The sequence below is a fragment of the Anthonomus grandis genome, chromosome 22 (genome assembly GCF_022605725.1).
Source record: "Anthonomus grandis grandis chromosome 22, icAntGran1.3, whole genome shotgun sequence".
Lineage (NCBI taxonomy): Eukaryota > Metazoa > Arthropoda > Insecta > Coleoptera > Curculionidae > Anthonomus > Anthonomus grandis.
The window spans coordinates 10,362,482-10,378,843 of NC_065567.1; the positions used below are offsets into that span (position 1 = coordinate 10,362,482).

Genomic DNA, 16,362 nt, shown 5'->3' on the forward strand with positions numbered 1-16,362 from the left:
TGTCTCACGTGCTCAAGTAGTCATGTCAATACCAATAGATCCATCAATATACGTTTACAGAGAAAATTTTAACCAGTGTCGATGTTTTAATTATTACGTTTATCTCTATTTGTGCAGAATGCTTGCAATATAAAATAATTAGACCCACCACCTTATCCTAAGATGAAACTGACAATCTTGCATTGCAAGTCCTGTGTAATAACTAATTTTCATCCGTAACAAAACAATAGCCTTAGAATCTGTATGTAAGGATGTATAACTGTTACGCGTGTTTAATGTTTCTCTCTTATTATCAGTTTTTGTTACAGTTTATCAAAGTGTTATAAGTTGTGTTTGATATCTAAATGTGTGTTTTTAAGTGCTTAATTTGACTGGCTATAACTGAAGTTAATCCCTAGAACAGAATTACATAGAATCAATAAAATGCCAAAGACAGAGTAGTTTTAACAACAATACATTGGAATTTCTATTATTCAAGGAACATTCCTATAGTAAATGGACTGCTACCGTTAATATTAGTGTAGCAAATTTTCATACTTTTTAACTGATATTAGTGCAGCGTATTTCAGCTGAAATATTAAATTTTAGTGCCTCTTTTTTAATCGCAAATTGTTTGTGTAACCAAGAAGTAAAGGATGACGGAAGTGTTTGTCTGTCCTTATTGTAATCGCAAATGCAATCGTAATCATGCAGTTATTGAGTGTTCTAGTTGTTTATCGTGGGTTCATAAAGGCTGTTCCTTGTTAACAAATGCGGAATACGATCTATTGGCTGGGAAATTTAAGAAAAACGGGTCTCATAACTGGACGTGCAAAAATTGCAAATCAAATGTAAACAAACGTCTTTCTGCTGGCTCGGGCTCTGACATCGGTCATAATATCACTTCTGTAAGTGTTTCTGGAGACACTGAAAGTCTTGAAAGTGAGGTAAAACTAAAAAAGCAAATGGATAGCCTTATAAAGAAACAAAATACTTCGAATAAGGACATTCTTACAATTATGGTCAGCAATATTGACCTCTTATTGAAGCAAAAACAATGTTTGGAAGGCTCTTTGAAGGAAATTAATGAGAATGTAAGACTTAAAAATGATCGAATTGACGCTCTGGAGTCGAAGATTGAAGAACTTAGTGTAGAAGTCTCTCAGCTTAAGCCGGGTGGAAATAGACAAGAAACAACAAATGCCCCCCTAATCCACTTGTCTGCAGTACAGCAAGTGGACATGTACTCTGAAATTCAAGAGAGATCCTCCTGTTCAAAAAATATTATGGTATTTAATATTAATGAAAGTCGTTCTGAGGTGACCAAAGACAGAATATATTATGACAGAGCGCAGATACTTGAGGTCCTAAACACTCTTAACTTGCCTGAAATAACTGACTTCAAAGTCTCTCGAATTGGAAAAAAGAGTGAGAGGTCTAGGCCAATCAAAGTTATATTTGCTGAACCTGGATCTGCTCTTGCTTGCCTAAAACGCAAACTGAGGCTTTATACCACAACTGTACGCATTAAACCTGATCTGACCCCAACTCAACTAGCCCATTTAAAGCAGTTATACTCAGAACTAAATGAGAGAAAGGCCAATGGTGAGAATAATATCGGCATTAAATATAAAAATGGTAATACGTTTATCACCAAGATTAGCTCCTCTTCAAGTGATGGTCAGTCAAAACACGGAGTTTAAACCCCCTGAAAATATATTATCAGAATGTTGGTGGTATGAAAACGAAGGTTTCAGATTTTAAACAAGCTGTGGCCCTGACTGTATATGATGTAATTATTTTAACTGAAAGCTTGCTTTCGATCAATATAAATGACTCCGAAATCAACATCAGAGGCTATTCAACATATAGAAAAGATAGGTGTGTGCTGACAAGTGAAAAGCAGTATGGTGGAGGAGTCGTGATGTTTGTCAGGAGTCCCAGGCTAGTGAGCACTGATTTTGAATCTGTTGAACATTTGTTTGTTTGTTGCAATTATGGAGGTACCCAACTTATTTTTGCAGGAGTTTATATCCCTCCTAATTCTGGCCTTGATGTTTATCAACACCACTGTGATGCTGTAGAGCAAATTTGTTACAATAATCCATCATCCAAATTAGTTCTGTGTGGAGACTACAACCTGCCACATGTCACATGGGGCAGCCATGAAGATCGATTAACTGCAATTGGTCAGCCTGTAAGCCATGCAACCTGTTTAGTAGAGTCCTTTACATTTTTAGATCTTGTTGAGATGTAGATGTTTACTTAGATTTAGTTTTTCTTCATTTTAAAGAAACCAATTTTATGCGAGCTATTGATTATCTGTTGCCTGAGAGTATGCACCATATTCCTTATGTTGGTGAGATAGCTGTTATGCATCCCCCTCAATTGAAAGTAGAGCATACTTACCTTGATTTCAAAAATGCCAATTATATTGGATTTAACAGCTTTGTTTCCAGTATACAGTGGGGTAGTCTTTTTCAGGATAAAAGTATTCAACTCTGTAGTGACACTTTTTATGAAATCATTAATCTGGGTCTAGCTATGTTTGTTCCAACTAAAGTGTACAGAAGCTCCAATTTTCCTTCTTACTTTACCTCTGAATTGAGGACAAAAATAATATTGAAAAAGCAAGCACACCAACAATATAGAATAAGCGGCTACCAGAGGGATTTTCAATTATTTGCTGCAATGCGGTCTGAATGTAAGATTTTGGCCAGACGAGATTATAACAACTATTTAATCAACACTGAAAGCAATATTACTGATAACCCTAAAAAGTTCTGGTCATTTGTTAACCAGCAAAGAAAATCTCACAATCTACCTACCTGTATGTTTTATAATAACAAAAGTGCAGATAATAGTAAAGATATAGCTGATTTATTCGCTAATTTTTTTTCTAATGTTTACTGCAACAGTAATGTAAGAACTCCCAATTTTAGTTTAGAGAATAGGCTTGATTTTTCTATTTGTGATATTGGCAATAAAATGAATAATATATACACTATTGATGACATAGTACTTAGTTCTGTTGAGTCAATAAAGGATTTAGGAGTAGTCTTTGATACTCAGATCAAATTTGGGGAACCTGTGATCTTGTGGAGGGGAAGGCCTCTCAGATGTTAGGTTTTGTTTTACGAACTTGTCGTGACATGTCTATATCTACTTTGAAGATACTTTATTGCTCATTAGTTAGAAGTCATTTAGAGTATGCCTCGATCATTTGGTCTCCTTTTTATAATTGTCACAAAATGCAACTAGAAAGAGTCCAAAAGAGGTTTACCCGGTACTGTTCCTACAAGTTGAATATGCAGGATAACCTACTTGACATGGAGGCAATATTGGGACTTCAATCGTTGGAATCTAGAAGGATTCAAAGTGACCTCAGCTTTATGTATAAGGTTATTCATGGGCTTATTGATTGCCCTGCTCTCATCAACAGCTTTAATTTAAAGGTCCCTGCATGCACCCTAAGGAGACATGAACTGTTTGCTTTACCAATCTGTCACTCCAACTATTCTTTACATTCTCCAATCTGTCGTAGTCTTACCTATTTAAACTCTCACCCTGAACTTGATCCATTTGCAAGCTCACTCTCTGGATTTATTGGTCAACTGGGTCAAATATTTTAATTTATTGTTTTCTTATTGTGTTTATTTCTTGTGTATATGTTTTGAAGACTGTCTAATTATGTTGGTGATAGTACTTTTATTATGTTAATTATACATCTTTTACTTTATTTAATATTGTAGCCAAATCTTTTGTAGAATGGGGTTTCCCGTATATTGATTGAATAAATAAATAAATAAATAGCCTGACCGTTCCTATTTTGACTGGCTTTGGCAAATTTTATTGCGTGGAATAGGTCGAGTCGGCATACACACTCAGTCGGCATCACATCTCCCGAATAAAGTTACCCATCTCTGTTGAATCCTCATCAAAGTCGGCTTCGGTGAGGATGCAATTTTAAGTACTTTTTTTATTGATACAGCGTATAGGAAATATTTTGTTTTACTACTTGCGTTTTGTCGAGTTATGAATGGTTTTGTAGTTGTGATTAGGCTTAAAATCTGGGAGGAAATTGTGGTACGCATGTACGCATTGGTGAAACGCATTTTTCGTACCAGTCGCTACAAGAAAACCTTTTTGTTGTAAACCTTTTTTGATCCATTATCATCGAATACAATTTTATTGCGACGATGATACAAGCCCTTATTCTTGGTCTAGGTGTAATAAAAACGGGCATGATAGTAATGGGCGTGGTAGACTAAACAATTTTTTTATATGTTTTTACAAGAGTTTTTGATAAATGAATATGGTTTTATCTGTTATATTTCAGATCTGCTTAAAAATATTATGGAACCAGTGCTGCCGTACAATTAAAGGATAACCTGCATCCTTAAATTGTAACAATTATAATTTTTTCAAATGCATAGATGAAATTAATACAAATTAAACTTTGTTCCTACGTCTAGTTTGGTTCATGTTTTTGACATATAATTATAATGCTATTTAAACTTTGAACAATGTTGCAAAATTTATACTTTAGTATTTATATAAAGTTATAATATGGTAATTACAGCCTACGTTAAGCTGTGTTTGGGAACAGATTTTTTATATAAGTTTTCGTATTACTACATACGAGAGTGCCTTGAAACATTTCCGACTTAACAAAGATATAAGGCACTTTTTCTTAAAATGGCTTTTCATTTTCCTAAAGAGTCTGCTTGTAAGTCAACCATGGTTTTATCTCCTTAACACGTCCAAATAGTATTCGGCATCTTTCAGAATATTTGTTCAACGAAGGTGACGGTTTCCTCATTTGAAAAAGTCTGTTTCCGGGAGTTTATGGTGCTTATTATTAGATTACGGAATAAAAAGAAAACGTCTGGGGAGTAAGGAGGTGATTAGGCCATTCAACCCCTAATTCGTGGATTTCCGCCATGGCAAGCGCTAAAATCCAAGAGTTGATTTTATTAAAGCATTTTTTTTTAACTGCAAATATGGAAGTTTTTTCGCAATTTTTGCTTATCGAGTACATAGTAAGCTCCAAAATTTGATCAGATATAGCGTCTAACTAATCTTTAATTTATAATTTACGATAGTAAATATTCTCTAGAAGAAGAGAGACTTTTCTCTAGAGACTTTTCTAAGTAAAAATACTCACAACGACTTTGGCAAGAGATAAATGATTCTTAATAACCCTGCATCGAAAATGGCTGGAAAATGTTGGTGAGTACCTATCAAAAAGTAGGCCACCAAGTTTCCTAAGCTTTCATTGATAAGTTGTTTCAATTTCACATTAAGGTCGGAAACTTCACTGCCCTACTCTTCTTTATACCTTTCTTTATACCTATGATCCATGAAATTTCTTAAATAATGCAAATATAGAGGTCTAACACCATATATAAATACAGGGTGCGTGAGCAAGGCGCACGGCTAAAATAGCGCCTAAACTATACCGAGTGGAAAAAAACTTATGTGACATGGTTAAAAGGTTAACAAATTCTACAAACTAAAAATAATTTTATATATACAGGGGGCGTCACAAATAAGTTACAGAAAAATATGTAGTTTTTTCAAATGGAACACCCTGATTTTAATGGCAACAAGATCTTTACAATGATACCTCATTTTTTAAATTTTATTACGGCGTTGCTACGTAATTCGTATTTTGAGGATATTTTTAGTGTTTTAAGGGGGTTTTAATAAAATTCTTATAGCAGCCGCTGTGTTCAATCTAGATAAACGAAATTTGTAATGCTGTTAGTTTACGATATCATATCAGCTTTATCTTTCAGTAAAAGTCTGAAGTTTTTTTTATACAGAGTGTCGAATATAAATTTACCAATTTACTCGAATATAATATGCAATAACTCAATTTTAATGGAACAACCTGTATTTTTCTCTTTCATGAAGTTTGCTTATGTATTGCTTACATTTCTTACAAAGTATATCCTACACCTAACTCGCTTTTTTTAGAGTTAAATAAGCAAACTTCATGAAAGAGAAAAATACAGTGTTCCATTTAAAAAAAATCGAGTTATTGCATATTTTATCTGAGTAAATTGGTAAATCTATATTAGATACTCTGCATAAAAAAAAAAACTTTACACTTTCACTGAAAGATAAAGCTGATACCGTAAACTAACTACATTAAAAATTTCGTTTATCTAGATTGAACAGCGGTTGCTATACAGGGTGTTCGGCGCATAAACCGACAAATTTTTTTGGCATATTCTTGGCATTTGAAACCTTTTTACCCTAATAACTTGGACGCTAAAAGTTACTGTTACGAAGATATAAATTTTTTAATGTTTTTTTCTCCAATTACTTAAAATGTCGCCTTTAAAACCATATAACTTTTTTATTAGTGACAATAAATTTACGATTTTTGAAAAATAATATTCCCTAATCTATGGTATTTAAATAGGTAACAGCTTTTGTTTCGACTAATTGTCCTAAAGGGACATACGAAGTTTTTAACAAAGTCAGTAATTGTTTGAAAAAAATCAACGTCAAAATTTAATTAAAAAAAAAAGTTGCGGCAATTAGGAGCTTCATTTCATTTTAATAAATTCACCAATTACTGACCTTTCTGACGGTGTGCTTATTATTAATAAAAAAATGCATGGTTCAAAAAATACAGTATTCTATAACACGAGTAGAAATCGATCAGAATTTAAAAATCATGTTTTTGATCGTTCATTTGAAGAAAAGTTTAACTAGAAAGAAACATAATTACCTAAGTAACTATTTTCTTGTTATACATTTTGTTCGAACTGCTGTCATCTATTCCTCTGCACGCTCGATATCTCTTTCGTACTTCAACAGTTATGGTAGATAAGCGTATTTCTTCTCGCATTGTTCCAAAAGCGGCGCTTATCCTTTCGATTAATACCTCTCTCGTAGGCAACTCCGTAGCATAAACTAAAACTTTGGCCCGCCCCCAGACGTAAAAGTCTAAGGAAGTTAGGTCTGGAGATCGTGCCGGCCTTTAGGACCCAAGGTATTAGGGTAAAAAGCTTTTAAATGATTTCAAGAATATGCCAGAAAATGTTGTCGGTTTATGTGCCGCACACTCTGTATCATAAACCCCTTAAAACACTAAAAATATCCTAAAAATAGGATAGCCAATACGCCTATCAGGTGGGCAAATCCACGGACCTGGCCCTACACCACCTCGTGAGGAAGGTGGAGGGTGCTCTGGGTAGTGGCAAGGCCTGTCTGGGCGCGTTTCTAGACATTGAAGGGGCGTTCGACAACACCCCTTTCGCATTAATCTGCCAAGCACTCGAGAGCCGCGGCTCAGAACCCTGTTTGGTTAGCTGGATAGAGGCCATGCTCTCGAAACGTCATGTATCTGCCCAGCTGAACAACGAGATTGTCAAAACGTTGGCGGCTAGGGGCTGCCCGCAGGGAAGAGTATTGTCTCCTACCTTGTGGTCGACAGCCTGATAAATCTTTTAAACAATGCTGGCCTATACACACATGCCTACGCTGATGATCTCCTCTCCTTCTGATGGGCAGTGACTGCATGGCTCCAGTGACTGCGAGGGATTCGTGACGCACATTGCAGGCAGAGAGGAGTGGCAGCATTTCAACAGACCTGGATTGCTAAATAGGGGCACCATCTGGTACACAGATGGTTCCAGAATGAATAACAGAGCTGGATCAGGGCCTTGTCGTGGGATCCCACATACCAGTAGGGCATACTCGCTGGGCGAGCACGCCACTGTCTTCCAGGCCGAAGTATTCGCTGTATTAAAACGCGGACAGAAAATCCTAAGCTTCGGACCCGCAATACAGTCGTATCAATATGCTCGAACAGCAGAGCTGCCATTAAGGCTATCACGGTCGCAAAGGTAAGCTCCAAGCTTGTACTAGAGCGCATAGAAGTCCTGAAAAAACTAGTGCAGGTTGGCTGCAGAATCCAGCTCGTCTGGATACCTGGCCACGCAGGCCATGCAGGTAATGAGAAAGCGGACTCTCCTGCCAGACTGGGATCCGCGAATGTGCCGATGGGGCCGGAACCCATAGTTGGTATCGCCAAATGCGTTGCGGTCGCGTCAATGAAGGTTCTGCTGGACAAGTGAACCCACCGAAGATGGACTCCTGTTCCCTGATATGAGACAGGCCAAAGCGCACATAGGTGGGCCCTCTGCCTGTCTCACCAAAAATCTACTACGCCTAAAAAGACGCGAAATTCGGCTAGTGACAGGTTTTTTAACCGGTCATTGGCACTTAAGAAGCCATCTCCATACTATCGGTATTGCGGACAACCCGGAATGCCGATGGTGCTGTGAGGAGGATGAAACCGTTGACCATGTAGTCGGGGAGTGCCCAACACTCACGCGCGCCAGGGAGACACTTTTAATGTACAGAGTGACTTTAAGTCCTTCAGACCAGAGAACCTTATCGGTTTCTCTAAGGCCGTTGGGCTCTGGTAACCCCTGGTGGGGCATGACGGGTCCATCAGGAGACCTATATGCACAACTGCCTTGGCAGCCCACTGTTTCGACAATTCAATTCAATCCTAAAAATACGAATTACGTGACAACGCCGTAATGAAATTTAAAAAAATTATGTACCAGTGTAAAGCTTTTGTTGTCCCCAAAAGCATAACTTATTTTTGACGCACCCTGTACATGTAAAATTATTTTTAATTTGTAGATTTTTGTCAACCTTTTAACCATGTCACAAGTTTTTTTTCTACTCTATAGTATAGTTTAGGCGCTATTTTAGCCGTACGCCTTGCTGACGCACCCTGTATATAAACACTTCCAGAAATACCTCCCAAATGGTTCCTATCCTATTTTGTGAGTGATTTATTTTACATTTGGCACTTATTTTAAAATCGACAAAAATAATTGCCCGGCAGCATTTACTATAGGCTTCGGCACCCATTTAAATAAATCTTGATGCAGCCAAGCTATGGACTATTTAAGGTGTCGAATCATATAGCGGAATGTCATGTAATAATCATTTATAACGGATGCTGAATCCTTAGGTACAACCTCAGAGCGGTACCGAAATGTAGAGTGGAATGTTGAGATTGTTGATGTAGGTCTGTAGGCTATATATGTACATTTTTTAAAATCTAAGCTATGTTTTATTGGTTTTTTTTCTTATGACTATTTCTTTCTTCTTATTATGAAAAGGATTTCTTTATAATTTAACTACCCCACTATATTTTTTGTTTCACCGTGCAGAAAAAATCTGCAATATAAAAGTTATAGGTGTTATGAAGCTTCCATTTAGGTCAAAATTATTAATCAACATGTGATACTTTACATTTTTCGCAATTTTAACAAAATCTAATAATATACATATATCGATAAGAGCAAAAATACAGTTCTTGTTCGTAGCGTTATTATGAATCGCCTTGTATATAACATTATTAAAAAAAAAACTAGATAACAACCCCTACCACCTCATTTATATTAAATTAATAAAAATCACCAGAGTGAAACAAAAATGATAATCAAATTTTAAACATCCTGTATTATGTTAATATCTGTACTATAAGGACAAAAAAGGTTATTGTTTAAATAAAGTAGGTGGATAAATCAATAATCATTATTCAGTAAAAGTTGACTCAAGAAGCATTATTATTTATGGATTAAAAAAAATATATATATAAAGAACATGGTACTCATATAATGAAAGCGGAAAAGTTTTACATCATGTTAAACGAAAAAACTGACACAAACCACTTAAAAAAATCTGAAAAATAACGGTTGTGTGCAACGATATGCACCTTATTACTCGACATTCCACTGTGTGTTTCAGCACCAAAATTTTAGTCACCAAAGTTTAAATTAACCAATCACAATAGAGAGGGGTGCCAAATCCTATACTGGAATGTCTAAATGCGTTCCGGCAATTCTAGCATCACATGCTAATATTGATATTGTTTCTTCAGCTTGGAGAATTGGGAATCTAATGAACGATTTAGAATCTATGATTTTTAAAAACATAAATAAAAATCATGAGATTTTTTTCAGACTGGAAATCATTTTACAAAAATAAAAACAGTAAATCTAGTGTATTCCTTTACAACTCTAAATTAAAAAAAAATACTAAAATTATATAAGTAATTAAAAGAAAATATTAAGTATATCAAACTATTTCTATTCGACAGGTTTTAAGTCTATACGTTTTTATTCGTCTTTTTACATTCTTACATTCTAGAAACACATCTAAAACAATTTTCAAAATTTTTTTTTTTGGAGTAATATTTTTGAGTAGCATTTAAAAAATACAGTTTATATCACCAACACTCTTTTTGTTTAGCTTGTATTCATCAATAAAGCCCCTCATTTGAAGTTTTACTTAAAAGAGGTTCTGCTATTTGATATGTTATCCTCAATGTTATGTAGCAGACCATTTTGAAATCGATCATAACATATTTGCTATTTTATTATATAATGACTAATAAAAGTTTTTTTAAACTAATATCTGCTAGAAACCTACAAGTAAGAAATTAAACAAATATCACAGTTATACAGTACAAATGTAAAAGGTTAAACCACTTTCATGTAATTTCGCAAATTTCTATAGTCGATAGTGTAGCTCGCGCGAACTGGAAAATTGTGGCCTAAAGCAAAAAAAGGAATCGACTCCTAGCCCTGACTTAATAGCCGACAAACATGCCACTAAGAGAATCGACATATTACAAATGCCTTACACCTAATTGCTCTAATCCAATTATTTCCTTTGCAAAATTACTACTAACCGAGTTTAGTACTTTATTTTTTATTCTTAAAGCACATCACGTACTACACCCCGCTGCCTACTTGCCTCCCTATGGAATTACCATTTTACAGTAGAAATGTTTGATTCACATACATATATTTGACGTTGTATCATCTTGCTTTACTAAAAGTATATTAAATATGTTTTTTTAATACCTATAAAATGCCAAATTGTTTTTCTTTATAATATGATACTTTTAGATTAATTTTTCGAATGTCAGAATATCAGATTGACAGTGCTTAAAATAAACTCTTACAAGTTCCCAATTAAAAAAAAAACCTTTTTTTTTAATCATACATCGTATCACACTATACATATTTTTGTGAAATTTGGTATAGTTTTCCATCCATCAAGAGGACTTTCTGATTTGCAACTAATTCTGTAAATCCAACCTATGATGTACGTAAGCACTTTAAACGGATATTGTTAAACAAAGAAGTAATATGAATTTCTTTAAAATTATAACTATAGGGTGTTACAAAATTCGGTGCAAATATTTTAAGAGCGCATTGTTGATGTTAAAATAAGACTTTTTTTTTCTATACACATGTGTCGTAAAATGGCACTCCCTCAGAGCTACAGCCCGCGCAAATTTATTGAAGAAAATCGATTATTTGGAATTGTAACTACAATTATGCAACAATTCTTCTGAAAATTTGCACGTCCCCGTTTTTTGGGGAGCGTACCCTTCTGATGGTCCGTATCTTATGTTTCCTATAGGAAATTTAAAAATCTAGCAACACCATCTAGTTAGCTATGAAGAAATATAAATTTCTTGTCTTCTGCATTTTTTCCATATAGTTAAGGGTTTTCGAGAAAATCGCTGATAAACGAACATGAGCTTACTGACGTTTTTAGATGCAATTAAAAGCTTAAAAAACCATAAATCAGCTGGAGCGAGCTGATGGAATATCATCAAAATTACTACTCCTTTTGCCTGACTCAGCACTGAGTGCCTTAGCTTCTGCCATAAACAATTCCTTTTATAATGGCATCTTTCCAGCATGTTTGAAAGAGGCAATGGTTATCCCTCTTTATAAGGGTGGAGATTTGAGTGAGCCTTGTAATTTCCGTCCAATTTCTATATTATCTACCCTCTCCAAGATGGTTGCAAAAACTTGCATTTTATTTGCAAATCAGTTTGGATTTCAAACGGGAAAAGGGACTCATGACGCTGTTTTCGGCTTTTTGGAGAGTGTCTATGTGTCCTTAAATTCTGGAGAGTCCGCGGCGGTAGTTTGGGTTCATCAAAACTGCAGGGCAAAGTGGTTCAGTTTGCTGATGATACAACCATTTTATGGAATCATAGAAATTCTGATAATGTTAGAGCCCAGGTTTTTAAGGATCTTAAGATTTTATCGGAGTGGTGTGCTGCAAACAGGCTTGTATTTAATGTGTGCAAAACCTTTATTATGGGATTTAAGTGTGACGTTCAGGGCCTTATGTTTAGTGAAAACTCCCCCTGGCAATACAAAGAAAGCTGTAAGTTCCTTGGTATTACCATTGATGGTCGCCTTCGCTTCGAAGATCATATCCTAAATCTTGCATCAAAATTATCCTCTGGATGCTTTGCAGTAAGAATGGCGGGGCATGAGCTGGGAGGGGTAGTTGCACGTTCAGTGTACTTTTCTCTTATTGAGTCCCATCTTCGTTATGGCTTGCCTTTTTGGGGTTTAAGCAACAAGCGATTATTAAACATAATTTTTGTGATTCAAAAAAAGGCAGTTAGATACCTATGTTCCGCTGGGTTAAGAGATTCTTGTAAACCTCTCTTTAAATCTCAAAAAATCCTAACTCTTTTTTCTCTTTTTATCTTAGAAACAGCTACTCTTATTCATAAATGTCCTAAACCTTCCTCTAACACTGGTCATATGACTCGCCAGGTTAACGATTTTTCCTTACCAATTCCTACATCCTCTCTCACCAAGAACTCACTTATATACCTTAGCAAAAAAATTTACAACCATGTTCCTCTATGTATCAGACAAATTTTAGAAGTTAAGAAATTCAAAAAGAAATTAAAATCACTTTTATTTTCCAGGGCATATTATATTGACGGTTTTTTTTAATGATACCTTTTGACCTGTGCTCTGACATCATTTTAGTGTTTTAGTTTTGTTTCCTATTAAATATTTTAATTTACTTCCTCTAAATTCTGTTTTATTGACAGCTTTACTTATTTTTTAATCAAATTTATCAAAAATATGCTTTTTTTTAATTTTTACAATCTGTTTTGTTATAATTCATTTTGGTAATGTGTGTACATTTTATGGTAAAATGTTTTAGATGTTATGTTTGTTTGAAATTTGAAATTTAAAGTGAATTTGGAATTTTTTAGTTTTTAGGATGCTTATACACAAGATTTTGTTTTGTTTTACGTAATATAGCACATTTTCTTTCTTTCTTTCTTTCATTATTAAACCAGATTAATATATTAAATTAGAAAAAACCAAGTGGGCTGTGACTGTTTTATTTTTTGTCAAATCAAGTTAATTTGATTCAAAAATGCAAAAAACGATAATTTTAGATTTTTTCATGGCTAATTAGATGGTGTTCTACATCATAAGGGTAAGCCCCCCATAACTGCTCTCCTAAAATTTTGTTCACACCGTTTTTGGGACGGAAAATTTCAAGATGATCCAAAATAATTAAGACTTGCAAATTTCCAAAAGATTTGACGTATAACTGTAGACACTGTATCAAAGAAACCATTTTCTTTAAGCAATTTGCGTGAGCTGCAGCTCTGAGAGGGTGCATTTTAGGACACATGTTTATAGGAAAAAAAAGTCTTATTTTAACTTCAACAATACGCTCTTAAAATATTTGCACCGAATTTCGTAACACCATAACAGTTTTTTATTCCTACTTAGAAAATATCCCCTCTTTTTTTTCTAGCTCACGAAGTTCTAAAAAAATATATAGGGAATATTGTTTAAATTATTATACTTTTTATCATATAGGTACTCGCAGAGTTTTCACACCCCTAAAAACATACAAATGCTAAGAATTGTTATAGAAAAACGTGTAAATTGAGAAAACAACAATAACGACTGTATAAGATCTTAACGATTTAAAACGTTATTTGAACATAAGTACATTTTCCCAAAGTTTACGACTCAAAAGTTAATGCGCTAACGCCTTTTATTTTTTTCGTAATATTAAGAAAACACCCTGTACAAAACCATATATGATTTCAAACTTTGTAATAAATTCTTTATAATTTATTTTTCAATATTTGTTTGTATTATTAAAACAATTATTTATTATAATTTAATTATAATAATCACTATGCTATTTATTGGCTTATTACAATTCCATGCAATACGTTAAAGCACTTAACCACCAAACAAGGGCCTAAGAAAAAACAACGAAAGAAGGGATAGAAAATAATAAAGAAATTTAATTATAGATGTCACTAAAGATGTCTGACAGGGTCGTAAACACTTTCTGACACTTTCAAAGACCTGGGTGCGAATTATTTATTAGCTTCAAACGTCACGGTCTCTCTTAACCCTTGTTTGCCCTTTTGGTCGATCACGATTTGTTAGTAAGGTAGTTATTTTAAAGCGCTTTGTGTTAGTGATTAGCATTCGATATAAATTTTTGTACTGCGCGAGGACCAGTGATGGCAACATTTAGAAATTAATTTACCTTTTTCTCCGTCATAACGTACAGATGCATCAACTGGGAGTCGAAATGTAGATCCTGGTTAACTGGAGAATTTTCCTCTACCACAATATCGCCATACTCAAGGGCTGATGTCTGGGATTCCACTACAACCTAAAGCAGAAATATGAATAATTAATTTTAGCGACAACGCGGGCAAATTTGGATATGCGTTATGTATACATGTGTATAAATTTAAACAACATTTTTCATCGCTCATAACTTTTAAATAAATCGAAAAAACTAGCTGTACTTCACATAAATACTGCACTAGGGCTACATTCAAGATTAATAGGAGATGGGGTCAGTCAAATCAGCCAAAATCATAAAATATTAACCGGATATATTTCGAGTCCTAAACGTTTTTCCATATATAGATGTTCTGTGCAGTATTCGTGGTTTATTTTCATTCTAAATAGCAGTACTTTTGTTGAGGTTATACACATAACCTGAACGAAAAATAAAATATATGTCATATAATTTGAAACTAAATAAAAATAAAATGATCATTGAAAAACTAAAATAAAGTTTATATAATTTAAAATTAAATTATACAAATGTCTCCATTCTTACTCTTTTCGTGTTTTCTAACAATAATTTTTACCAACATATTTACTTTTTCCATAATTTTTTTTTTGGCTATATAAATTAAAAGAAAATATTTTTTCTCACACCTTTACCACCGTGATACTACTTTATTATTTTAAGTTAATCAATAGTTTTTCTTAGTGCCTGGCGATTCTTCAACATTTCCAATGAGATTTATATCCGGACTTAATTTAAGCATTATGGTAATTAAGATAATTTCGTACTAAACGGGCCACGTGTGGTCTTGCATTATCATGTGGAAGGATATACTTTGACTCCATATTTTCAGCGAGCGATATAATCTGGAGTTTCAAAACAGTTATGCCTTTGTATAGGGAATTTCCCTTGGCAAAGAACTTTTAGGCCAGGGTATTCAAATATGTCCCGCTCTATACTAGTGTAGATAGTATAATTCAGGCACCTCCAAAAGCCTGGCCATATTTATTTATTTATTTATTTTTAATTTTTATTTATTTATTTACCGGATGTCCCATTCTTACAAAATTACAAAATAAATTATATCCTAACCCTAGATGCATACAATTATACCGCCATCAACAAATATATTAATAAGATATTGTATAATAAACTTAATCTATTAAATATCTAAATTTTCTATAAATCAATAAGATATCTATCTAATGTATATAAATATGTAGCAGCCCAAGATATACAAATAAGATAAAACTTTCAATAACTTAACTAAAAAAATATAAAGCAACTAAAAACATACCATTAAAATAATTAAAATAAGAAAAGTAAATGCAATCAAATTTATTTGATACTTAACGCATAGTACTCAACGAGTAAACTCACTCAGACACCTTTTAAGTTTTAAAGGCTTTAAATCCACTAAGTCAAAAGCGTGATTAAATCTATTTCCCAACATGTGGAGTCGATTACTTGGAGAAAATTTACCATAGTTTGTATGGTGATATTCAACCAGAAAAAGGAACGTCTCTCTAAGGACTCTGGTATTGCATCTAAAGTTTATCCGCGATAACAATTCAGGGCAATCAATAGCATTATTAATTAACTTGTGAAGAAATATCATATCACACCTAGTTCGATAGTCCTCAACAGAAGTCATATTTAGCCTTAACTTAAGTTTCAATAAAGACTCATCTCGTACATTCAATCGCCAGACATAAGTCCTGAGAAATTTATTTTGGACCTTATCAAGACTGTAAATATGGTTAGCATAATAAGCGGACCAGACTATGGAAGAGTAAGACATGGCACTACGAATAAGTGTAATATATAAAACTCTGAAGGCAGCTACTGAAAAGTCTTGAGTATTTCTAGTTATAAAACCAAGAGTACAAAGGGCTTTACTAGACAAACTATCTATATAGGGTATGAAAATCAGGG

General features: G+C 34.0%; 1 protein-coding gene across 4 annotated transcripts in view; it reads right to left on the reverse strand.

Moving 5' to 3' along the window:
- Positions 1 to 16,362, reverse strand: part of LOC126748496 (plexin-A4) — a 536,890-nt gene that overhangs the window by 27,731 nt on the left and 492,797 nt on the right. For all 4 annotated transcript variants that reach the window (XM_050457763.1, XM_050457764.1, XM_050457765.1 and 1 more), the window contains exon 4: positions 14,389 to 14,517. In XM_050457763.1, coding sequence (XP_050313720.1) covers positions 14,389 to 14,517 — 129 coding nt within the window. The remainder of the gene's footprint in view (positions 1 to 14,388; positions 14,518 to 16,362) is intronic.